Source organism: Euprymna scolopes, chromosome 32 (assembly GCF_053919585.1).
Source record: "Euprymna scolopes isolate OS-2025 chromosome 32, ASM5391958v1, whole genome shotgun sequence".
Classification (NCBI taxonomy): domain Eukaryota; kingdom Metazoa; phylum Mollusca; class Cephalopoda; order Sepiida; family Sepiolidae; genus Euprymna; species Euprymna scolopes.
The window spans coordinates 51,743,893-51,763,966 of record NC_136513.1 but is presented as its reverse complement, the minus strand read 5'-3'; the positions used below and the strand labels follow the sequence as shown (position 1 = coordinate 51,763,966).

Sequence of the window (20,074 nt, the reverse complement as noted above, 5' to 3'; positions counted from 1 at the left end):
AATTTGTATGGCGTAGAAGCAACTTTCACTTGTTTGATTTGTGGTTCTGTTTATCACATGCAGAGGCAATCAGACAACGACGATAAATTCTGATACTGACTCCTCCTGGATTTCCATCAGAACATTGCTCAGGGAATCTTATTCTGCCTTGACAGAGTTCTGAACCAGCTTCAAAGGCTGGTGGTTAATGCCCTTTTCTCCTCCTTGCAGCCTCTTTCCCACAGAAGAGACGTTGTGAGCTTGTCTTTGCTCTGTCGTTATCTTCATGGCAAGTGCTCATGAGTTTCAATCTGTGATTTTCCCCCTCCCATACCAAACTTTCACCACCAAAAAAAAAAAAAAAAACCACTCATCTATCTACAACCACTATCAACAATTTCCCCTACTCTCTATCTGTACCTAAATCTAAATGCAAATTCCATGAACAAAGCTTCTTTCCTAGAACTGCCCACCTGTGGAATTCTATTCCGCTGACATACTTTCCAGCTGACTACGATATGGTCATCATCAAGTCCAATGTAAACAAGTTTTTGATGTCTAGCCGCCTTAAATAATCATATTCTACCCAACTTCCACCACCAACGATCATTAAGCTGTCATTTCAAGTGACCACTTTACACTTGTTAATCCTTATCTTCGAGTGGCCTCTGGGCCTTGATAAGCAATGACTCCTATGTAAAAAAAAAAAAAAAAATGTATGCCATGGAGTGACCCTTTCAGAAACTGGAGTTTCATATGGCATAATTCTGATATTTTCACTCTGCCATCGCTCCTACCACTATGGATACGAGTTAAACTTGGAATGCTGCAGTTTCTGCAGTCAACAAATTATATATTTATTTAAGTTTGTCTGTTTGTCTATCCATTTCAGAAACTTCTGGGTCAATCCATCTCAATTTTTGGATAAATCTTTGTTATATTAATTTGCATCGAACTTCGTATTATGGTATCCATTTTGTGCACAGTTGAGAATTAATAGGAATTACTTTTTAATGCAAAAAAATTAATAGGAATTACTTTTTAATGCAAAAAAATTAATAGGAATTACTTTTTAATGCAAAAAAAATTAATAGGAATTACTTTTTAATGCAAAAAAAATTAATAGGAATTACTTTTTAATGCAAAAAAAATTAATAGGAATTACTTTTTAATGCAAAAAAAAATTAATAGGAATTACTTTTTAATGCAAAAAAAAATTAATAGGAATTACTTTTTAATGCAAAAAAAATTAATAGGAATTACTTTTTAATGCAAAAAAATTAATAGGAATTACTTTTTAATGCAAAAAAATGAACACAAATTTAACCACATTTAGCCATCAATTTGGCATAAACCACTCATTCTAAGTCAACAAGTTATAACTAATTTCCTGTTTTTAACTAAAAAGTCTAGTTCAACAATATTTCTACAATTTTTATATCGGGCTCAAAAATATTTTCTTGATCTATTGGATGTGAACTCCTGTTATAAATAAATCCAAATATTTTTTAATATGATTTGTTTACTCATTTTTTAACAATGTTTCTGAGATGACAGTTATCCTCATTTTTTTTGTTCTGTTTGTAGGACGATACAGGCCTTATACCACGCATCTGTAAGGTAAGTTGTACTTTAATTTTTGATGGAGGGAACTTCTATCATTACTAACCAGCAGAGTATTACCAGTGCTGAGTGGGTAGAGAAGTTCTAAGTAATTCGCAATTGTATTTTGAGTGTCACCTTGACTGAGAATTGAACCTTCAACCTCTTGAAGATTGTAATTTAGAACTGAATTTTACCGATTATTTTATCCATTGCACTTTGTGGACTTTCCAGTTTGATGGTGTTGCTTTATAATTTACTAGGAAGTTGAGTTGCTTTATAATTTACTAGGAAGTTGATTTGCTTTATAATTTACTAGGAAGTTGAGTTGCTTTATAATTTACTAGGAAGTTGAGTTGCTTTATAATTTACTAGGAAGTTGATTTGCTTTATAATTTACTAGGAAGTTGAGTTGCTTTATAATTTACTAGGAAGTTGAGTTGCTTTATAATTTACTAGGAAGTTGAGTTGCTTTATAATTTAGTTGGAAGTTGAGTTGCTTTATAATTTACTAGTGACTTCCTTTATTTCCTTTTCATGGTGGTCAGGAGTAAAAAAAAAAAAGGCATCCTCATGGCCATCTGTAAATTAGCTTACCATTTCACAAAATGTTTTCAGTTCGAATGGAGAAAAGAATGGGATAGCAGTTCAATTAGATTCTAATAACAAACAAATCTAAAAGTGATTTCCTTGTTGAGTGTTAGGATGACTAATCGAGATTTAAAAAAATCAAAATTATTGTGGGTATCGGAATTGGAAAGATTTGTGCTTATTTTCTGATACCAAAAACAATTCCAATAATAAACTGACCTGTATTTGTCTTAGCTGCTATGGTAAAGAATCACCAAAATTAGTGACAAAGGAAAAATACAAAGGGATCGAACAAAGATGGTGTCCATCTGAAAAATCTCCCTAATTTCTGACAAGTGCTGGGGAGAGTACATATTTCGTAGTAAAAGAAATAACGCTTCTCCCTCTTTATGATACAAAGAAACGGAATTTTGAAGCAAATGAATAAAGTTTTCAAAAAAAATTAAAATCAAAATACAATTTTTGCTCTTTAAGAACATGGGCATATGCTCTGCAAAATAAACTGGCAAAATCGAATCAAATATAAATTTTGTTGGAATTAAGCTACAGATTTGCTTTGCTTAAATGTTGCTTATTTTTTAGGGGATGCTTGTTGCTTTTAATGAGGTTGCCTTTGTGATTTTATTTTTATAGGAATTATTTTCTCGAATGGTTGAAGGCAATGCAAGCTATCGTATTGAGGTCAGGTAAGTGCAAATTTGTTTACATTGTCAAAATGAGTTTGTATACTTTTGTCCGCCCCCCCCCCCACACACGGCTCCCAAACTGATGGTATAGTTTTGGTCCAGTTGTTAGAATAAAAGGAATGGACATGATCACAAGCCAATCTTATTTATTTACATATGCATCTATTTTTCATAGCTAAGTTGGTTGGTTAGTTGTTTTTGTTTTACGGCATATCAACCCTTTTCGGGTTATTTAATGCCGAATCCAAAGATTTTGAAGAAAAATTTTTTAATAGAATATATTTGTTGTTTTCAAGTCGTTTCTATTTAACCCATAGTTGGAACCCTAACAGGTACTACCACTCCGGGTCAGAGTGGACCTGGGAGCAATGGTAATTAAAGGGTGGCTCCACACTCCCCAAAGCCCGCAAGCTGGGGCCTCACCACTGGATATAGTTTAAGGTCATATCCAGGACCCCCATTGAGGGACTTTTACCCTCTGCAGGGAGGCAGTCGGTGTATTCTAATGCCCCACCGACAGGGCCTCATAGCTAAGACTTGCATGAAAGACAACCAACTATATTTCTATCTCTCATGAAATAATTGCTAATTTAAAAAGATTACATATTTTATATAAATATTAGCAATTATTTGATACCTACACACGCTGGTGTTTCGTGCTTGTACAATCATCAGTGTAGGGAATGATAATTAGTTGTGGTCAGAAGATTCAAATCTATACTCACCCTTGATTCTATAGGCTAGCATCTTTTTTCAAGGACAGCTGCAATTAACACGAGAATTGAGTGCCTATAAAAGCGATGGTGGTAGACATTTGTAGTAAACACTCATACATATATATATATATATATATATATATATATATATATAAAAAAAATTTTACCGTCATTGGATTATTTACCTTTCACCAGACTATCCATTCACGTATAATCACCTTTTTCTTCACCATATTCCCTCTGCTTCACTTTCTGTTATCAAGTAAGATCTTTGACTTGTAGTTTCATCAAATACTTTTGTATGCAAAATCTGATCCCGCATTTTGCTAATTCCTACCCTCTGATGAGAAGGAAAGTATTTCTTCGAAACTCTGCGGATTAAGGACTGTCCACTTATCAAGTGTTTCCTTTTCAGATTAAATATGTTTTTAACTCTTTTTTAAAGTTTTTATATATATATATCTCACAGATCACTGAAATTATGCAACATTGAGTCTGGCTAGTACCAGCTGGGTGACCATTTGGGAATACTAGGCACTGTATGTGCTCTCTGCTTATCTTGGCATTTGTTTCCAGTCGTCCTGAACATACACTTCACTTGCCACTGGTATTCAACATCGATCATAGGACAGTGGTTATAGTAACAGCGTCATTATCTTAAGGTTTTTTTTGTTTTTTTTTACATAGGCATCACCACATTATCAAGGCTCAGAGGCCACTCAAGGATAAGGATTCGCGCCGACATATCAGACTTTTTTTTTCTTTTTCTTTTTTGTCGATTTTTTAAATTTTAATATTTAACCAGGGTTATTTATGCCATTTTTTTTTTCGTTCGCTTATTCTTTATTTTCCTTTTGATTCTCTCCCCCCCCCCACTCCAGCGCGATACACCTCACAACACCCGAGCAATGCCGGGTACCTCCTCTAGTAAGGGAATAAACCGGAAGTGAGCTTCTGTGTCATATCATTTTTGATGATATGGCTAAATCGACCGATGGTTGAATCCCTCATCACTGTGGTCCTGGATATGACCTTAAACTATATCCGATGGTGAGGCCTCAGCTTGCGGGCATTGGGGAGTGTGGAACCACCCTTTAATTGCCATTGCTCCCAGGTCCACTCTGACCCGGAGTGGTAGTACCTGTTAGGGTCCCAACTATGAGTTAAATAGAAACAGACTTGAAAACAACAAATATATTCTATTAAAAAATTTTTCTTCAAAATCTTTGGATTCGCCATTAAATAACCTGAAAAGGGTTGATATGCCGTAAAACAAAAACAACGAATCAATCAACCCTCATCACTGTAAAATTGGATATATATTTTATATGAAAGCAGATTTGAGCAACTTGTTTGTGACACACAGGAGACTGATTAGTCTGTACTGAGAGGCAGATGATCGATCTCCAGTATTGTTAAATACAGAGAAGACTAACAAAGTTTTCCAAGGTGTTTGGTAGCCTTTCTCTTTTTATGACAGTGTTTAAACAACTTTGCAAGAAAGGGGACTAATTTTTGGTTGACGCTTATTTGCACAACTATTATTGGAATGCTGTCAGGCACAGTTGCTTTACTGAAATCAAATTTTTGCTAAGTTTGGCAACGTCACGGATACATGAATGTTATGTTTTCAGTCCTGGGAGGAAATCCGGCGATCCTGATAACAAAGGCTGAAGTTTGATGCAAAGAGTTTGGCTTTGTTAGATGAAATTATGTCAAGTCCGTTGATGATGGTTGGGATAGATGTCACACATCTGTTTAGGATTCCGTTTGTTATTTGCTAAAATTTGTGGAAACTAAACCTCTGCTCAACTATTTTGGACTTGACAGACAAAGTATATAAATGTCTTGCATTTTTATAATCCTTTGCAGTGATTTTTTAAATTTTTATTTTTGAACTTAAATTAAAAAATGTAAAAACATTTAATTTTAAATTTTAGAAATTATTTTAGCATTTGCAATTGTTCATATGTTTGTCGTATTTTTTTTTGTGTGTTTGTTTTTTGTGTGAATCAATTTTAATTATTTGTGCTTTTTATCTTATTTTTAAGCTACTTGGAAATTTACAATGAAAAAGTCCGTGATTTACTACAGAAATCTCCAGGTGGGAGTAAAGCCATGCACACACTGCGGGTACGTGAACACCCGAAAGAAGGGCCTTATGTTCAAGGTGAGTCACTAGCGGACAAGTTTACTCTTCAGTGCCGAAAATAAAAATGATTAAAATTATTTCTGCATCCATGTCTCTGTGTATGCATTCACCTGAGTTTAAAAGTAAAAGAAACAAAAATGTTTTGAGCCAACCAGCCAAATGCATTTCTCTGAATTTATAAAATTTGCCTTTTTGATCGACTTCAAGTGCATGAAAATATCTTTTCTTCAATAACCAACTTGAGTCAAAACGCATGACAGAGCTGACATCAACATTTCACCAGCTTCTCTTAACTCTCTCTGATTTTAGGAAAGCTCATAATACACGTTTCAACTCCTGCACACACATGGTCATAAGCACACACATGGTCATAAGCATACACACTCTAACGCTAATGAAGTTAAGCAACGTTCAGCTTGGTCAGTACTAAAATGGGTGTATGTGCTCTCTGCATATATCGGCATTGTTTCAAGCCATCTAGCACTTTTCTGAGCCACTGGACTCGTCGATGCCAATTCAGGAGAGGTGTGGTTAGAGTTTGTGCAAACCTTGCTTCATAATTACGTGCACAGCTACACTTGAAGGAGGTATCCAACAAAAAAAAGTATGAGAGGGTGTTATGGGGACACATTCACTTATAATGGACTTGGCTAACCATTATATAAACCATGAGGTTAATACTCTCATGGGAGGAAAATATTGCAACCTAGCGCGAGACTACGGACTGTCTAACAGTCAGAAATATCGACAACCTTTCTTTGTATTTACTTTTTTTGTACAATATATTCGTTCTACCTAACCCTGTTATTTGTATCTTAAGTTTTTGGGTTTACTTATTGTATTTTCCGTATGCTTCCTCAGTCTATAGTTATCTTCTGTCGTAAATATTTTTGTGAAACTCAAGTCTTCATCTTATGACTTGGTGGTCTTGGTAAAGTTGCCTGTCACCCATGAAAATGACTTTGCCAAATTCAAATCCAGTCTGATTTATTGTCAGTAAAGTTATGAACCTGCTCTCCTTAGTAATGAAAGGTACGAACTCCATTAGAAAATGTTTAATGACTCCTTTCTTACAGTTGTTGTGGTTTGCCGTCAAATCATCCAAAAATGGTTGATGTGCCATAAAACAAAAAAAAGTTAAGCGTATTTTTTTCTCTTTGAATTTTCAGATCTATCGAAACATTTTGTAAGCAGTTACGAAGACATTAAAGATCTAATGGATTGTGGAAATTCAAATCGGTAAGTATTCCATTTTCTTTTTTGTTTTTTTTTTTTGTTTTTTTTTCAACCCTATCATGTCTTTGTGTTAAGAAACATTTTGATCCAGAATCGGATTTTCATTTTAGACACTTGCATCTTTATGCATAGATCCACCCGTCCGTTAGTCAGCAATACTTCATTTCAAATAGAAACATTTGCAAATTGAATTATCGTCATCATCCATTTTATTGGTTTTGAAGATTGTTCTAATCAAATTCTATCCTGCCTTGACAGAGTACAAAATAGACTTCGTGGCTTAGTGGGGGATGCCCTTTTCTCTACCCTGCAACCTCTCTCCCACAAAAGAGACGTTGCAAGCCTTGTTTTATTGTTATTTCCATGGCAAGTGCTCGTCTGAACTCCAATCTCTGGTCCCCCCTCATCTTTCACGAAAAACACCCGTCTAGCTGAATCCACTGTGAAAAATTTCCCCCACTCTTTATCTGTGCCTAAATCAAAACGTGGATTCCATGAACAAAGCTTCTTTCTTAGAACTGCACGCCTGTGGAACTCTGTTCCATCTGCCTGCTTCCCACCTGACTACAACTCGGATGTCTTCAAGTCCAACGTTAACAAATTCCTAATGAACCGCCCCCTTAAGTAAACACTTCATCAAATCTCCACACTAACATACTGTACTTGCAATAACCCTTATCCCTGAGTGGCTTCCAGGCCTTGATAAGTGGTGACCACTGTGTAAAAAAAAAAAAAAAAAAAAAAATTCATTGTCTAGGATTCATCTGCATTATTTGGACTGTTCGCATCTTGTTATTCTCTCAACGTTTTGGCCAATGTAGCCTCCGACCTTCTTCAGGTGTATCCTGTTGAACTTAGGAAGATTTCTGTCGGACTCGTGAATCTGGACAGAATTTCAAATTTTATTTAATTCACCCATGACTGGGTAGAGGTTCTAAGTAATTCACAATTGTATTTTTGAGTGCCGCTCGAACTCCGGATTAAACCTTTAACCTCCAGAAAAGTGTAATTTAGAACTGAAGTTTATTAAGTGCTTGCAAAGTGTATAAAGTACTTGATTGTAAGAAAAAATGATTTTTAATGTATTTATGTAATGTACTTTAATGTATGTAACAAAGTTTTTTTTATAACATTAATATCAAAAAATATAAAATGCGACAATATTGAAATTTTTCTTAAACAAAAAGTTTGAGTAATTGTAAGAAAAAAAAAACTTTTCTGCAACTACTTTAATAAAATAATTACCTCCCTTCAAACAATGAGTTAAGCTTCCAGATTGCTCATCAAAATATAAAAATGACACTCAAGATGAAAACAGTAGTCTGAAGAATACAAATAATACAAATTATTCTTATATAAGATCCATGTTGATAACTTGCATCCAAATTTTCTTGTTATCCCACAATCCTCCCATCTACCACCTCTGCATTTTCTCATCCAGAGTCACTCCTCCCAACATGGCTAAACAAATGTAGCCAATTGGTCATCAATAGTTTATCAAGATTTGAAATATTCAATTTCACCAGCGGAATATCAGGTGATATGTGTGGTCTGATCTGATCCAACATTGCATATTCAGCCGATCATTGGTCTGTTGTTATGCTGAAGATGGTTGAGTGAGGGTTCTACACTCGCCGCCATACAGCATCAAACACCTAATAAAGTGATAGGAATAACTCCTAACGTAACAGTTTGTAGACTTATCTAATTGTATCTGATGAATTCACAACCACTTCTAGCATTCAAAATACAAGGTGCCTTCAATAAGTTTCCAGACTTTTTTGTCGTAGACGCTTGAAAATTTACTATGTCATTGCTATACATACTGTGAGATGACTAATTTCTATAATTTCAAGTTCAAATGAACAGCTACAGCAGGAATTGGAATACACCCTACTACAGCCTGATTGTCACAGCTGGTGAATTTCAAAAATGCAATCTGGATATGAAGACACTTTAGAAGAACGGTATGCAATAAAATTCTGTTTTAAACTTGGAAAACATGCCACAGAAATGTATGGAATGCTTTAGACTGCTTTTGGACCATCTTGCATGAATCGAGCATCAGTTTTTGAGTGGCATAAGAGATTCAAGGAAGGCAGGGAGTCTGTGAGGGATGATGAGATGTGTAGGAGGAGTAAGAACATTAGAGTTGATTGATCAGATAAAGAATTTCATGAATAAAGACCGTCGTGTGTCTATAGAGAAAATAATTGCAGTTTGATATCAGTGTGGAAACTGTACACACAATTATTCACAAAGAAATGAAGATGCGGAAGATTTGCACAAATGCACCAGTCCACAACTCCATCCTTGTCGCAGAATATTTGCTCAAGATAAGCATCAAGACAGTTCCTCACCCTTCCTATAGTGCAGACATTGCTCCCTGTGACTTTTTTGGTTATTCCCTAAACTCAATGAAAACCTTAAAAACTGTCATTATGAGACAATCGAGGAGATGAAAGAGTCTGTGACGAAGGTCACTGACACGCTCACACAAGAGGACTTCCACAGGGCCTTTCAGAAGTTGTTGGAATGGTACAAGTGCATTACAGCTGGAGGAGATTACTTCGAAGAGGACTAGAGTTTCATGTGTGTACAATCAATAAAAGTGATCATACGAAAAAAAAGTCTGGAAACATTGAAGGCACCTCGTATCCCCAAGATGACTGAAGGAGTCCACCATATTGATAAGATCAACGTCTATGCTAAGTAGGATCAACATTGAAAAGTTGGAACATGAACAGAAAATCATTTTCAAACTATCTCTCGCTCAACTGAACGTGAACATCTGCAATGCCGTTTCATGTTTAGTAAGTTGCATTGTTGTCATGCATACGGATGACAGGTCTGCATTGGAAGAAATATTTAGCTAAGAGATGCCACCCAAGAAATGGGCTAACCTTTGAAACAGTGTTTTCTTGGATACAAGGTTCCATGCTGATTATGAAAAACTTAAGATTTTCCAAAATTTATGTTCGTATTAAATGGACATCATGGTCAGCCAGTTTTTATGTTCATAGATTAACAGCTGATAATCTTGAGTGATCTCTCTGTGGTCCAAGTGATATATATATATATATATATATATTCCAGCAGAAGAGGGAATTTTTTTTTTTTTTTTTTTACATGGAGGTCACCACTTATCAAGGCCCGTAAGCCACTCAGGGATAAGGGTTATTGCGTGTACAGTAATCAATGGGATAGTGTCATAGTAATCGTTAGTATTGGAGATTTGATAAAGTATCTTACTTAAGGGGGCAGTTCATCAGGAATTTGTTACTATTGGACTTGAAGACATCCAAGTTGTAGTCAGATGGGAAACAAACGGAAGAGAGTTCCACAGGCGTGCACTTCTAAGAAAGAAGCTTTGTTCGTGGAATCTACGTTTTGATTTAGGCACAGATAAAGAGTGGGGAAAATTATTGACAGTGGTTTCAGCTAGATGGGTGTTTATCGTGAAAGATTGGCGATGGGGGACTAGAGATTGGAGCTCAGACGAGCACTTGCCATAGAAATAACGATAAAACAAAAACAGGCTATTATTATCATTATTATTATTATCATTATTATCATCATTATTATTATCATTATTATTATTATTCTTAGGGGGACAAACAGCCTATTTGTGTTTGGTTGGACTTTGCATTCTGATTTGTAAGTCTGTCAATCATTGTGACATCTCTCAAAATAAAACATTGTTCCTTGTTTTAAACTGGTTTTATTTGGACAGAGAATTATTCTGTTGCAACACTGACCAAGACAATAATTAGCACTTAAAGCAGTGATAGAATCAAGCTCTAAATCTGGACAAAATCGACAGTCAAATGATCAGTACTGGGAAGGAGCAAAAGAAATAAGTTGCCAACTAGGAATTATGAGCGCTTAAGCAAAATGGGGTGACAAAACACCCCATGAGACTAACGCAGGGTTAACCTTGAACAATAGAAGTAGAATCATTTTTTTTTCTTTATTTTAAAAAAAAATGTTGCCACCATATATTGTTTTTAAAGCTCAAGTATAACTTGGGGAGGCAGGACAATTCTTTCCGTACAGATCCTTATCATTGTGATCTCAACTTTTTATCTAAAGATGGAGAGGATGAGACATTAAGATGACTATCGAGCAACAATAAGAACAAGTTATGTCATCTTGTAACAAATGAGCGCGTATGAAAATATCAGCAGCAATCGAAGGATGGATGGTAAGTGATTGTATTGGCAGCAGGAGCAGCATTTGAACACATATGCAAATTGGCAAGTGTACTCTGGCATGCGTCTAAAGAAAAAAAAAAAAGACACCACGTGGTTGAAAAAAAAAAGTCGGTGCCAAAGGAGATTGATGTGTAAAATGAAAGTGAAAATGGGCTGGTGGTGGAGGAAAGATAAACGCGTGTCAGGTTAGATGGACATGTGGCAGCGAGAGACTTTTTAAGTGGTGTTGAGGGAGGAGAGTAACAGTAATGCTTTTGTTAAGGAAGAAAAAATGCTGACGTAACGTTAAAATACAGACGTTGACTCTTGATTCTTAGCGTGCTGCCAACTCCAAGGTTGGGCAATCTTGAGGGTCTTTTTTCAACTGCTTTTTGTATCTACTGTCTGCGGTTCCCAAAGTTAAGGTGAAGTTAAAACAGATACTTTTTTTTTTTTACTCTTGTTCACCCCCCCCCCCCCCAAGAAATATTGCCACTTGAAATATTAAGGGCTACTATTTGAAACCATGCTTACAGAGAACTAAGTGGGGCGTTGATCAGTGAGATGTCTTTTCACATTACATTTAAAATTCTGTTAATACAATCATGGAACCATGAAAAGAAGGGAAGTCCAAGGTCAAGCAGCCTGAGGGAAGAAAGTTTTTTTCGGTATCTTGGGACCTAAACAGTGAAGGGGTGGTATTTTGCTGCTTGTCGGGTTAGTCGAGAGTATTTACATTTAGGGGGCGCAAGTACCATGAGTTCATCAGGGTACATTCCATTAAAATACTTGTAAAACAGGCAGAGGGATGCAACATTGCAGTGATGGGACAGGGATGGGAGCTTGGTTGATAGTGCGTCTTACAAAAAGGCAGATACAGAATCTCCATTATTGCTGAAGCAAATTTTCTGTCTTATTGGCATCCATAATGTTTTGGTGGTCTGATACTCAAATTGCTCTTTTCTTCTGTCTGCAGTTTCCAAGGGTATGGTGAAGTTGAACAGATGTTTTGTTTTTTGTTTTTACTCTTGTTCGTCTCCAAACAAGACATATTGCCACTCGGAATATAAAAGGTTACTAGTTGGAACCATGCTTACATAGGACTGTGTGGGGAGTTGAGTGACAAGATGTTTGTATTACATATAAACTTCCACAGGTTAATACAGTCAACGAAGCAGCAAACAGGGGAAGTTAGGAATTCCAAAGTCTAGCATTTCGAGAGAAGAAATTATTAGAGTAAAAGACTTTTTAGCATCTAGAAACCTCAACAGTGAAGAGGTGGGATTTTGCTGCTTGACAGATTGAGAGTATGCATGTTAAGAAGAGCACGTGCTACAAGATTATCAGAGCACATTCTATTGAAGTACTTATAAAACAAATACAGGGATGCAACACTGGTGATGGGACAGAGGTTGGAACAGCTGACAGTGTGGGATCTATTATATTTGAGCCCTATCTAACTGTGATAAACTAATGGTACGTACATCATCCCAATAATACTCCATGCATGGGTGAATTGTGGCTTTGAGAAGATTTAGGATATTCTTTGGTGTGTGTAACTTTTACTTGCATGTTAGAGAGAACACACCTTCTTTGCAGCAGCCTTGACAATGTCCTCAATCTATTTGTTCCAATTCATGTTGACTTATAATTTTTTTTAAGCAATGAATGTCTGTAATGAAACTAATTATATTAATATAATTTGTCTAATTCCATTTTTTTTTTTTTTTTTCTTAGGACAACAGCCGCCACAAATATGAATGACGTGAGCAGCAGGTCCCATGCCATATTTACTATTCTTTTCACTCAGGTTAGGCATTTTTTTTTTTTTTTTTTTTTTTTTTTTTAATATTTTTGAATATTTTTGTTTTTTAGTACTCCACAAAAAAAACTTTAAGAAATTTTAAGGTTCCTTTGTTGAAACGTATGGGAAAATCAGTGCTTGTGCAGTATGAGATTTCAAAAAATGCGGTTCAAGTAAAAACACTATTATATACTTAAGTGTCATGTTGAAATTAATCAAAATACAAAAAATTACGAAAAAATGTACACTAGAAGATTTACTAAAACTATTTTAAAAAAAAAAACAAAAAACATAGCAGTCTGGCATTTTCTATTTTAAAATGGTAGATTTTAATTAAAAGCAAGGGAGATAATTATTATAAAAATTAGGTACTTGTACAGTTTAATCAAGACATTAAAAAATAAAAATACCAAAAATAGGTTATATTGTACGCATCCATTTTGAACTGAAGATCTCCAGGAAAAAAATTTCATTTAATTTGATCGAGTAGTTTTTCTATTTTACAGCAGAAAAGCACATTCTTAAAAGAGCGCGTTGAAGTCAGCCATTATGGAATTTGTTGAACACGCCACGGGGAGATAACTCCAGTTAAAGCGCCGACACTCCCTCCCATCTTTATTACTAGCTTTTTTTCCTAAAAATCGAACCTTTTGCTCAGTATCATAATAAATTGTTTTTTCGCTGTAAAAGAAAAAAAATTGATGAAATTAAGTGAATTTTTTTTTCGGAGAACTTTGTTCCATAATGAATACGTACAATATGACCTTTTTTTCGATATTTTCATTTTTTAATGTCTTGAATAAACTGTACAAGTTCCAAAAATTATAGACTACAGTTACCTGCCCTGGATTTTAAAGAAGCTTTCAACATTAAAACATAATAAAACTCTATAATTGAATAAATTTTATTTTTACTTGTAATAATTTTTTTAAATTTTTACTAATTTTAACCCTGTCACATAAATACAGTGTTTTTACCTAAAATGTATCTATTCAAAATCTTATACTTCATAAGCACGAAAATTTTAAGTATTAGATTTGTATATGTAATGCTTTCAGTTGTAATTTGTCTGTGATTTTCTTATTTTTCTTTTCTTTCCCCTTTTTTTTCCTTTTTCTTCTTCCGCTTCTGATAGTAGTTTTCTTAGTCGGAATAAATATTTTCAGAAAATATTCGTGCCAGTAGCAAAAGCAAAAAAATAGGCTGGTCCGAACCAAGTATCATGTCAAATGGTTTTGACTTTAAAAAATCTAACAAAATAACCCCATATCTTAGATCATGTCCCTCACCCATTTCCTTCAGCAATATTGGTGATTGGTTTATTTTAAATCTTCAGATTTTGTTTTATTTTTATTCTAATTGACTAATTCATACCACAGCTAATGCCTGTCTCTGTTGATTGAACTAAAAGAACTGCAAATGGCTGACTTTTGTTTTGACTGGGGTTCTTGTCCAGAATTCCCCTTATATTATAAAATAAAAATAAAGAAAAATCCGTATGATATATGGACCCATGTCAAAATGAAAATACATCACGTAAATTGATCAAGTAGTTTTAAATAAGAAAATCAAATTTTATGAATGATTGTCTCAACTGCCATGTTGAAAAAAATTAAAAAAAAAAAAAAGGGGGGATAATGCAACAGTTGCTCAAACTTGCTGAATGGATCACATCTCAATAGAATTAATTTTGTGATAATATTATCCAGCATATTTTTGTCAGTTCATTCACAGCCTTTTTCTATTTCCATGACAATTTCACATATTTACTCACCCAAGTAAATAGTGTTGATTTGAAAACCCCACCAAATTATATTGCTTTACTTAACCTGAAAACTCAGCGAATAACATCCATTTATTTCCTTTTCTATCATTTAAACATAAATTCAATTTATTTTACTTTATTATCTTTAAAAAAAAATATTTTACATTAAATATTCGTTATTTCTCGAGAAACGTTTAAACATTAAAAAAAAAAAAGTAAGTGAACATTTATATTTTGAACAAATCAGTTTACAGATATTCTTATATTTAAAAAAGGGTATCTTACTTTTGACCCATATTTTCAGAGGGGTCTTTGAATTTCTTTAAAAACCAGAACTCATTTGGATGAGTATGTGATATTGCCAATAGATGAAAATTTTTGTAAGCTCTGAAAGCAAATTAAGATTGAATATAAACTCATTGCTTTTAGATTGTCAGAAAGCAGGAAAGATAAAATTTCAAAAATATTTTTTTTCATTAGACATTCCAATTAAATTTCCAGAAAATTAAAATCTGGATAGAACTTGAACTAATGCGTTCTGTTTGTAATCAAGATAATAATTATGACTGGTGTATGTATTACATGTTTTGATCGAACTATTGTTCTCATCTTGAGTGTTATTTGTAGCCTCTGATCTTTGTCAGGTATGTTGGTTGCCATCTTGGAAAAGAAAGGAGAAAAGTTACTGGCTCCGTATATAATTTTGTATTCTAGGAGTTGTTTTTTGTTTTGTTTTGTTTTTTTACCGTAGTTTCATATGTGTGCAAAAATTTGGTTGAGAAAGGGAGGTTAACTATAATAAAGTTTGACAGAGGATTATCTTCCTTTTACAGTTAAAATTTTAGAAGAGGTTGTACAATTTTCGTTTTTCTTTATAATTACAAGTTCCCATATACTGCTGATATCTATGCTTGGTCTGCTTAGTAATTTTTCTTTTTTTAGCATATGTGCAGCTTCTTTAAATCGTCTAACTCTCCATCTTGCATCCCTGTCAATTATTTTGACCTCATTCCATAAAGGGAAGTGTGTTCCTTTTTCTTTTCATATGTAATCAGCTAGCCCCAACTTTTTAACCCCCCACAGTCTTAGGCCAAAGAGGAAGTGAATTCAATAAGTTGGTAGTTAAGAATCATAGGAGTCGCCATGCATACGCAGAAATGAACGTTGCTTTTAAACCTAGCCGGAGACCAGTTAAGCTTCCCAAAATGCTGCTTGTAAACCTGGCCAGGGACCAGGAAAGCTTCCCACTTTCTGTTGTGATATTTTTTTACTTCCCCACGAAAGCAAATTAGACACAAGGTTGTTTTTAATGTAAGGGGGGGGGACCAGCTCCCCCTAAAAAGAGGGCACTCTGGCAGTATTCAAAAAAAAAAGTAGTAAAAGTAGTAATTGTCTCAGTATGGATCAATTAAGTTAAGTGAGATGCAGCACCATCCCGGCCCGAAGGCCAAGCTTCCCGCTTTCTGTCTTTTGCATTTGAATAGTTTTGCTTTATTATACAAAAAAGACGGCACAGTGGGAAATTTTTTTAACTCTATCATAAAAAAGATAGAGACGGTGTCTGTTTGTGAATCTGAGATATTACGATCTTGGAAATATGCAAAAACTTCTTTCGGAATCTAACACAAGACCTCCGATGCAAAAGGCCTTTTGCAGACGTACACAAACGCTCGCACCCATTTTACCTTTTTTATATATAGCTTCTATTTATTGACTGGCATTTTATTTTTTTTTATATATAGCTTCTATTTATTGACTGGCATTTTATTTTTCAGGCAAAATTTGTGAAAGACATGCCGAGTGAAATTCACAGCAAGATTCATTTGGTTGATTTGGCTGGAAGGTTGGTCTTTTTTCTTTTTTTTTTCCTTCTTCTTTTTTCTCCTTTTTCTTTTTTCCTTTCTCCTTTTTTCCTTTCTCCTTTTTTCCTTTCTCCTTTTTTCCTTTCTCCTTTTTTCCTTTCTCCTTTTTTCCTTTCTCCTTTTTTCCTTTTTCCTTTCTCCTTTTTTCCTTTCTCCTTTTTTCCTTTCTCCTTTTTTCCTTTCTCCTTTTTTCCTTTCTCCTTTTTTCCTTTCTCCTTTTTTCCTTTCTCCTTTTTTCCTTTCTCCTTTTTTCCTTTCTCCTTTTTTCCTTTCTCCTTTTTTCCTTTCTCCTTTTTTCCTTTCTCCTTTTTTCCTTTCTCCTTTTTTCCTTTCTCCTTTTTTCCTTTCTCCTTTTTTCCTTTCTCCTTTTTTCCTTTCTCCTTTTTCTTTTTTCCTTTTTCTTTTTTCCTTTCTCCTTTTTTCCTTTCTCCTTTTTCTTTTTTCCTTTCTCCTTTTTTCCTTTCTCCTTTTTCTTTTTTCCTTTCTCCTTTTTCTTTTTTTTTTTTTCTTTTTTCTTTTTTTTCTTTTTGTTTTTTCTTTGTTTTTGTTTTTTCTTTTTTTCTTTTTTCCTTTTCCTTTTCCTTTTTTTTTTTTTCTTTGTCTTTTTTCTTTTTTCCTTTTTCTTTTCCTTTTTTCTTTTTTCCTTTTTTTCCTTTTTTTTCCTTTTTTCTTTTTCCTTTTTTCTTTTTCCTTTTTTCTTTTTCCTTTTTTCTTTTTCCTTTTTTCTTTTTCCTTTTTTCTTTTTCCTTTTTTTTCTTTCCTTTTTTTTCTTTCCTTTTTTTTTCTTTTTTCCTTTTTTTTCTTTTTTCCTTTTTTTTTCTTTTCTTTTTTTTTCTTTTTTTTCTTTTTTCCTTTTTTTCTTTCCTTTTTTTTCTTTTTTCCTTTTTTTTTCTTTTTTCCTTTTTTTTTCTTTTTTCCTTTTTTTTCTTTTTTCCTTTTTTTTCTTTTTTCCTTTTTTTTTTTTCCTTTTTTTCTTTTTTCCTTTTTTTTACTTTTTTCCTTTTTTTTACTTTTTTCCTTTTTTTACTTTGCCCTAGTTAAATTAAATTTAAATCAGAGGTATTCCAATACAAAACCTATTTAAGAAGACTCCCAGACATACAAAGAATATTTGTGATATTTCATACAAATCATACCAGCCGTTTGAGAGTTCATGGGGAACAAACTCTCACACACACAAAATGCCTTTTATATATAAGTAAAGTTAAGTATATATTTTTTTAACAAATAGAGATGGCGGTTTTACAAGTCTCCTTCTTTGAGAAAAAAGTTTTTTCCAAAACGGATACTCTTTCACTCATGTGAACATGTGCAGCATGTTTTACGAGTACATGCGAATGCCGAACGGTGCAATTGTAAAATGCTTGACCAGAGGAAGAGGGGGTGGGAAATAGAGAACTGAAAAATATCTGTCCAGAGTCGGACCACCCAAGAAATATTATCTTTGAAAATAAGTATATTAGTGAATGAGGTATCACTTTTATGAGAAAAACAATTTATGGTTATTTGCAGGAATAGAGACACTACAAAATCCAACGCACTCCTGTCAAAGTTTGCTATTCCAAAATTCGAATTGACTTAGTCTCTGAATAACATGATTATTATTCAAACTGGCCACATCTCATTTGCATATGAGGCGATGGGAAATCTCGTTACTTCACAAAATTGTCAGCATATATATAGAAGCAGTAGTTTCTCTTTTAATGTTTTTTTTTTGTTCATATTTGTTTTTGTCTGCCACCTGACACTACAGACTGCATAAAATCAGGTTTGTACCAATTTTTAAGGCATTTAGTTAAAGAAACCTTATTAAAATTAGATGTGGAATACGATTTGAAAATGATTTTACTCATTCTTTGTGAATTTATTTTTGTAGTGAACGTGCAGATGCCACTGGGGCCTCAGGACAACGTCTTAAAGAAGGTGCCAGCATCAATAAGTCTCTGGTGACGCTCGGCAATGTCATATCTGTCCTTGGTAAGTTGTGACTGCTTAAGATTTCTTCCGTTGAAATGATTTATAAACGTCGGGATTTTTATATTTTATTTTTGTATTCTTTTTCACCCCCAAACGAGGCATATGTTACCACTTGATCATGAGAGGCTACTGTAAGATGTCTATTCACATTACATTTAAACTTCTGCATATCAGTACAGTAAGAGAAGCAGGAAACACATAGGAGATTCCAAAGTTTAGCAGTCTAAGGAAAGAAACAATTAGAGAAAAAGGCTTTCCAACATCTAGGGACCTCTACAGTAAAGGGGTGAAATTTTGCTGCTTGTCAAGTTAGTCAAAAGTATGTAAGTTGAAGAGGCACAAGTACTATGAGTTCATCAGAGCACATTCCATTAAAATACTTGTAAAAAAAAGGCATAGGGATGCAACAATGCGATGCTATGACAGATGTTGGAGCTTGGCTGATAGTGCGGGGTCTATTAAATTTGAGATTCTTTTTAGGATTTTATTTAAGAATGAGACTTGTGGTACGTCCATCATTCCAACAATATGCTCAGGTGTGAGTAATTTTCTTTCATGGTAGGAAGAGTTTATCTTCTGTGCAGCAGCCTTGGCAATGTCCTCAATGTATTTGTTCCCAATTCAGGTTACCTGCGAATGTTACACTGAAGAGTTTGAACGATGAGTTTTCAGGCAGGATGCTATTTGTTATGGTTAAGAATTTTTTTTTTTATAATTGTTAAAATGTTGTATAGACTCTCGCTCCTTTAACAGGATCGATTTGAAGACTTGCTTAAAAAGGATTTTTTTTTGTTGGTGCTGTTGGATCACGAGTGATTTTTCATGTAACTTAGGTTGTTAATTCTCGCCAGTAATTATCACAAGTCCTCCCTATAAATAAGGGGCAGCCAGTGCCAACAACATATCGTGTTGATTCTTACAAGCCTACGTCTTTAGTATGTATAGTTTCAGCATAAAAAAGGGTTGATATGCCGTAAAACATTCATTTGTCAAACATTATATGATTATTGTTTTGATCTAAAAAAATTCACAAACATAATTTTTTTTGTAGCTGAGATTCCTGAAAAGCGAGGCAAGAGTACCTTCATTCCCTATCGAGATTCGGTTCTGACTTGGTTACTCAAAGACAGTCTTGGAGGAAATGCTCGGACTATCATGGTGGCCAGTGAGTAAACCATTCTTTCTTTCACTTTATATAAATATAAAAAGACAATTGGGTTTAAATTCTGTTAATTAAATTTTATAACAATTTATTTTTTGACAAGGAAAATAAAAATCCTTTATTCCATGGAGTTTGAATGAATGGCTCACATCCTCAGAGGAAACTTATTTAGCAAAATGAAATTTATATGTATTCTATAAATTTTGCTAATCAGCACATAATTCAATACTAAAATTTTGGGATAAATCATACATGCACGAAAAATTTGCCAAAAGGAAAGATTGAAAGTCAGCGTCTCGGTTACATGGAGATGGGGGTCAGGACCTTTTTCGTGAAGGTTTGATGATTG

General features: G+C 34.1%; 1 protein-coding gene across 3 annotated transcripts in view; it reads left to right on the top strand.

Moving 5' to 3' along the window:
* LOC145256352 (kinesin-like protein KIF16B) overlaps positions 1–20,074 on the top strand; it is a 173,920-nt gene that overhangs the window by 65,058 nt on the left and 88,788 nt on the right. For all 3 annotated transcript variants that reach the window (XM_080115170.1, XM_080115169.1, XM_080115171.1), the window contains 8 exons: positions 1,567–1,599; positions 2,806–2,858; positions 5,626–5,744; positions 6,896–6,965; positions 12,893–12,965; positions 16,500–16,567; positions 18,463–18,563; positions 19,615–19,728. In XM_080115170.1, coding sequence (XP_079971296.1) covers positions 1,567–1,599; positions 2,806–2,858; positions 5,626–5,744; positions 6,896–6,965; positions 12,893–12,965; positions 16,500–16,567; positions 18,463–18,563; positions 19,615–19,728 — 631 coding nt within the window. The remainder of the gene's footprint in view (positions 1–1,566; positions 1,600–2,805; positions 2,859–5,625; positions 5,745–6,895; positions 6,966–12,892; positions 12,966–16,499; positions 16,568–18,462; positions 18,564–19,614; positions 19,729–20,074) is intronic.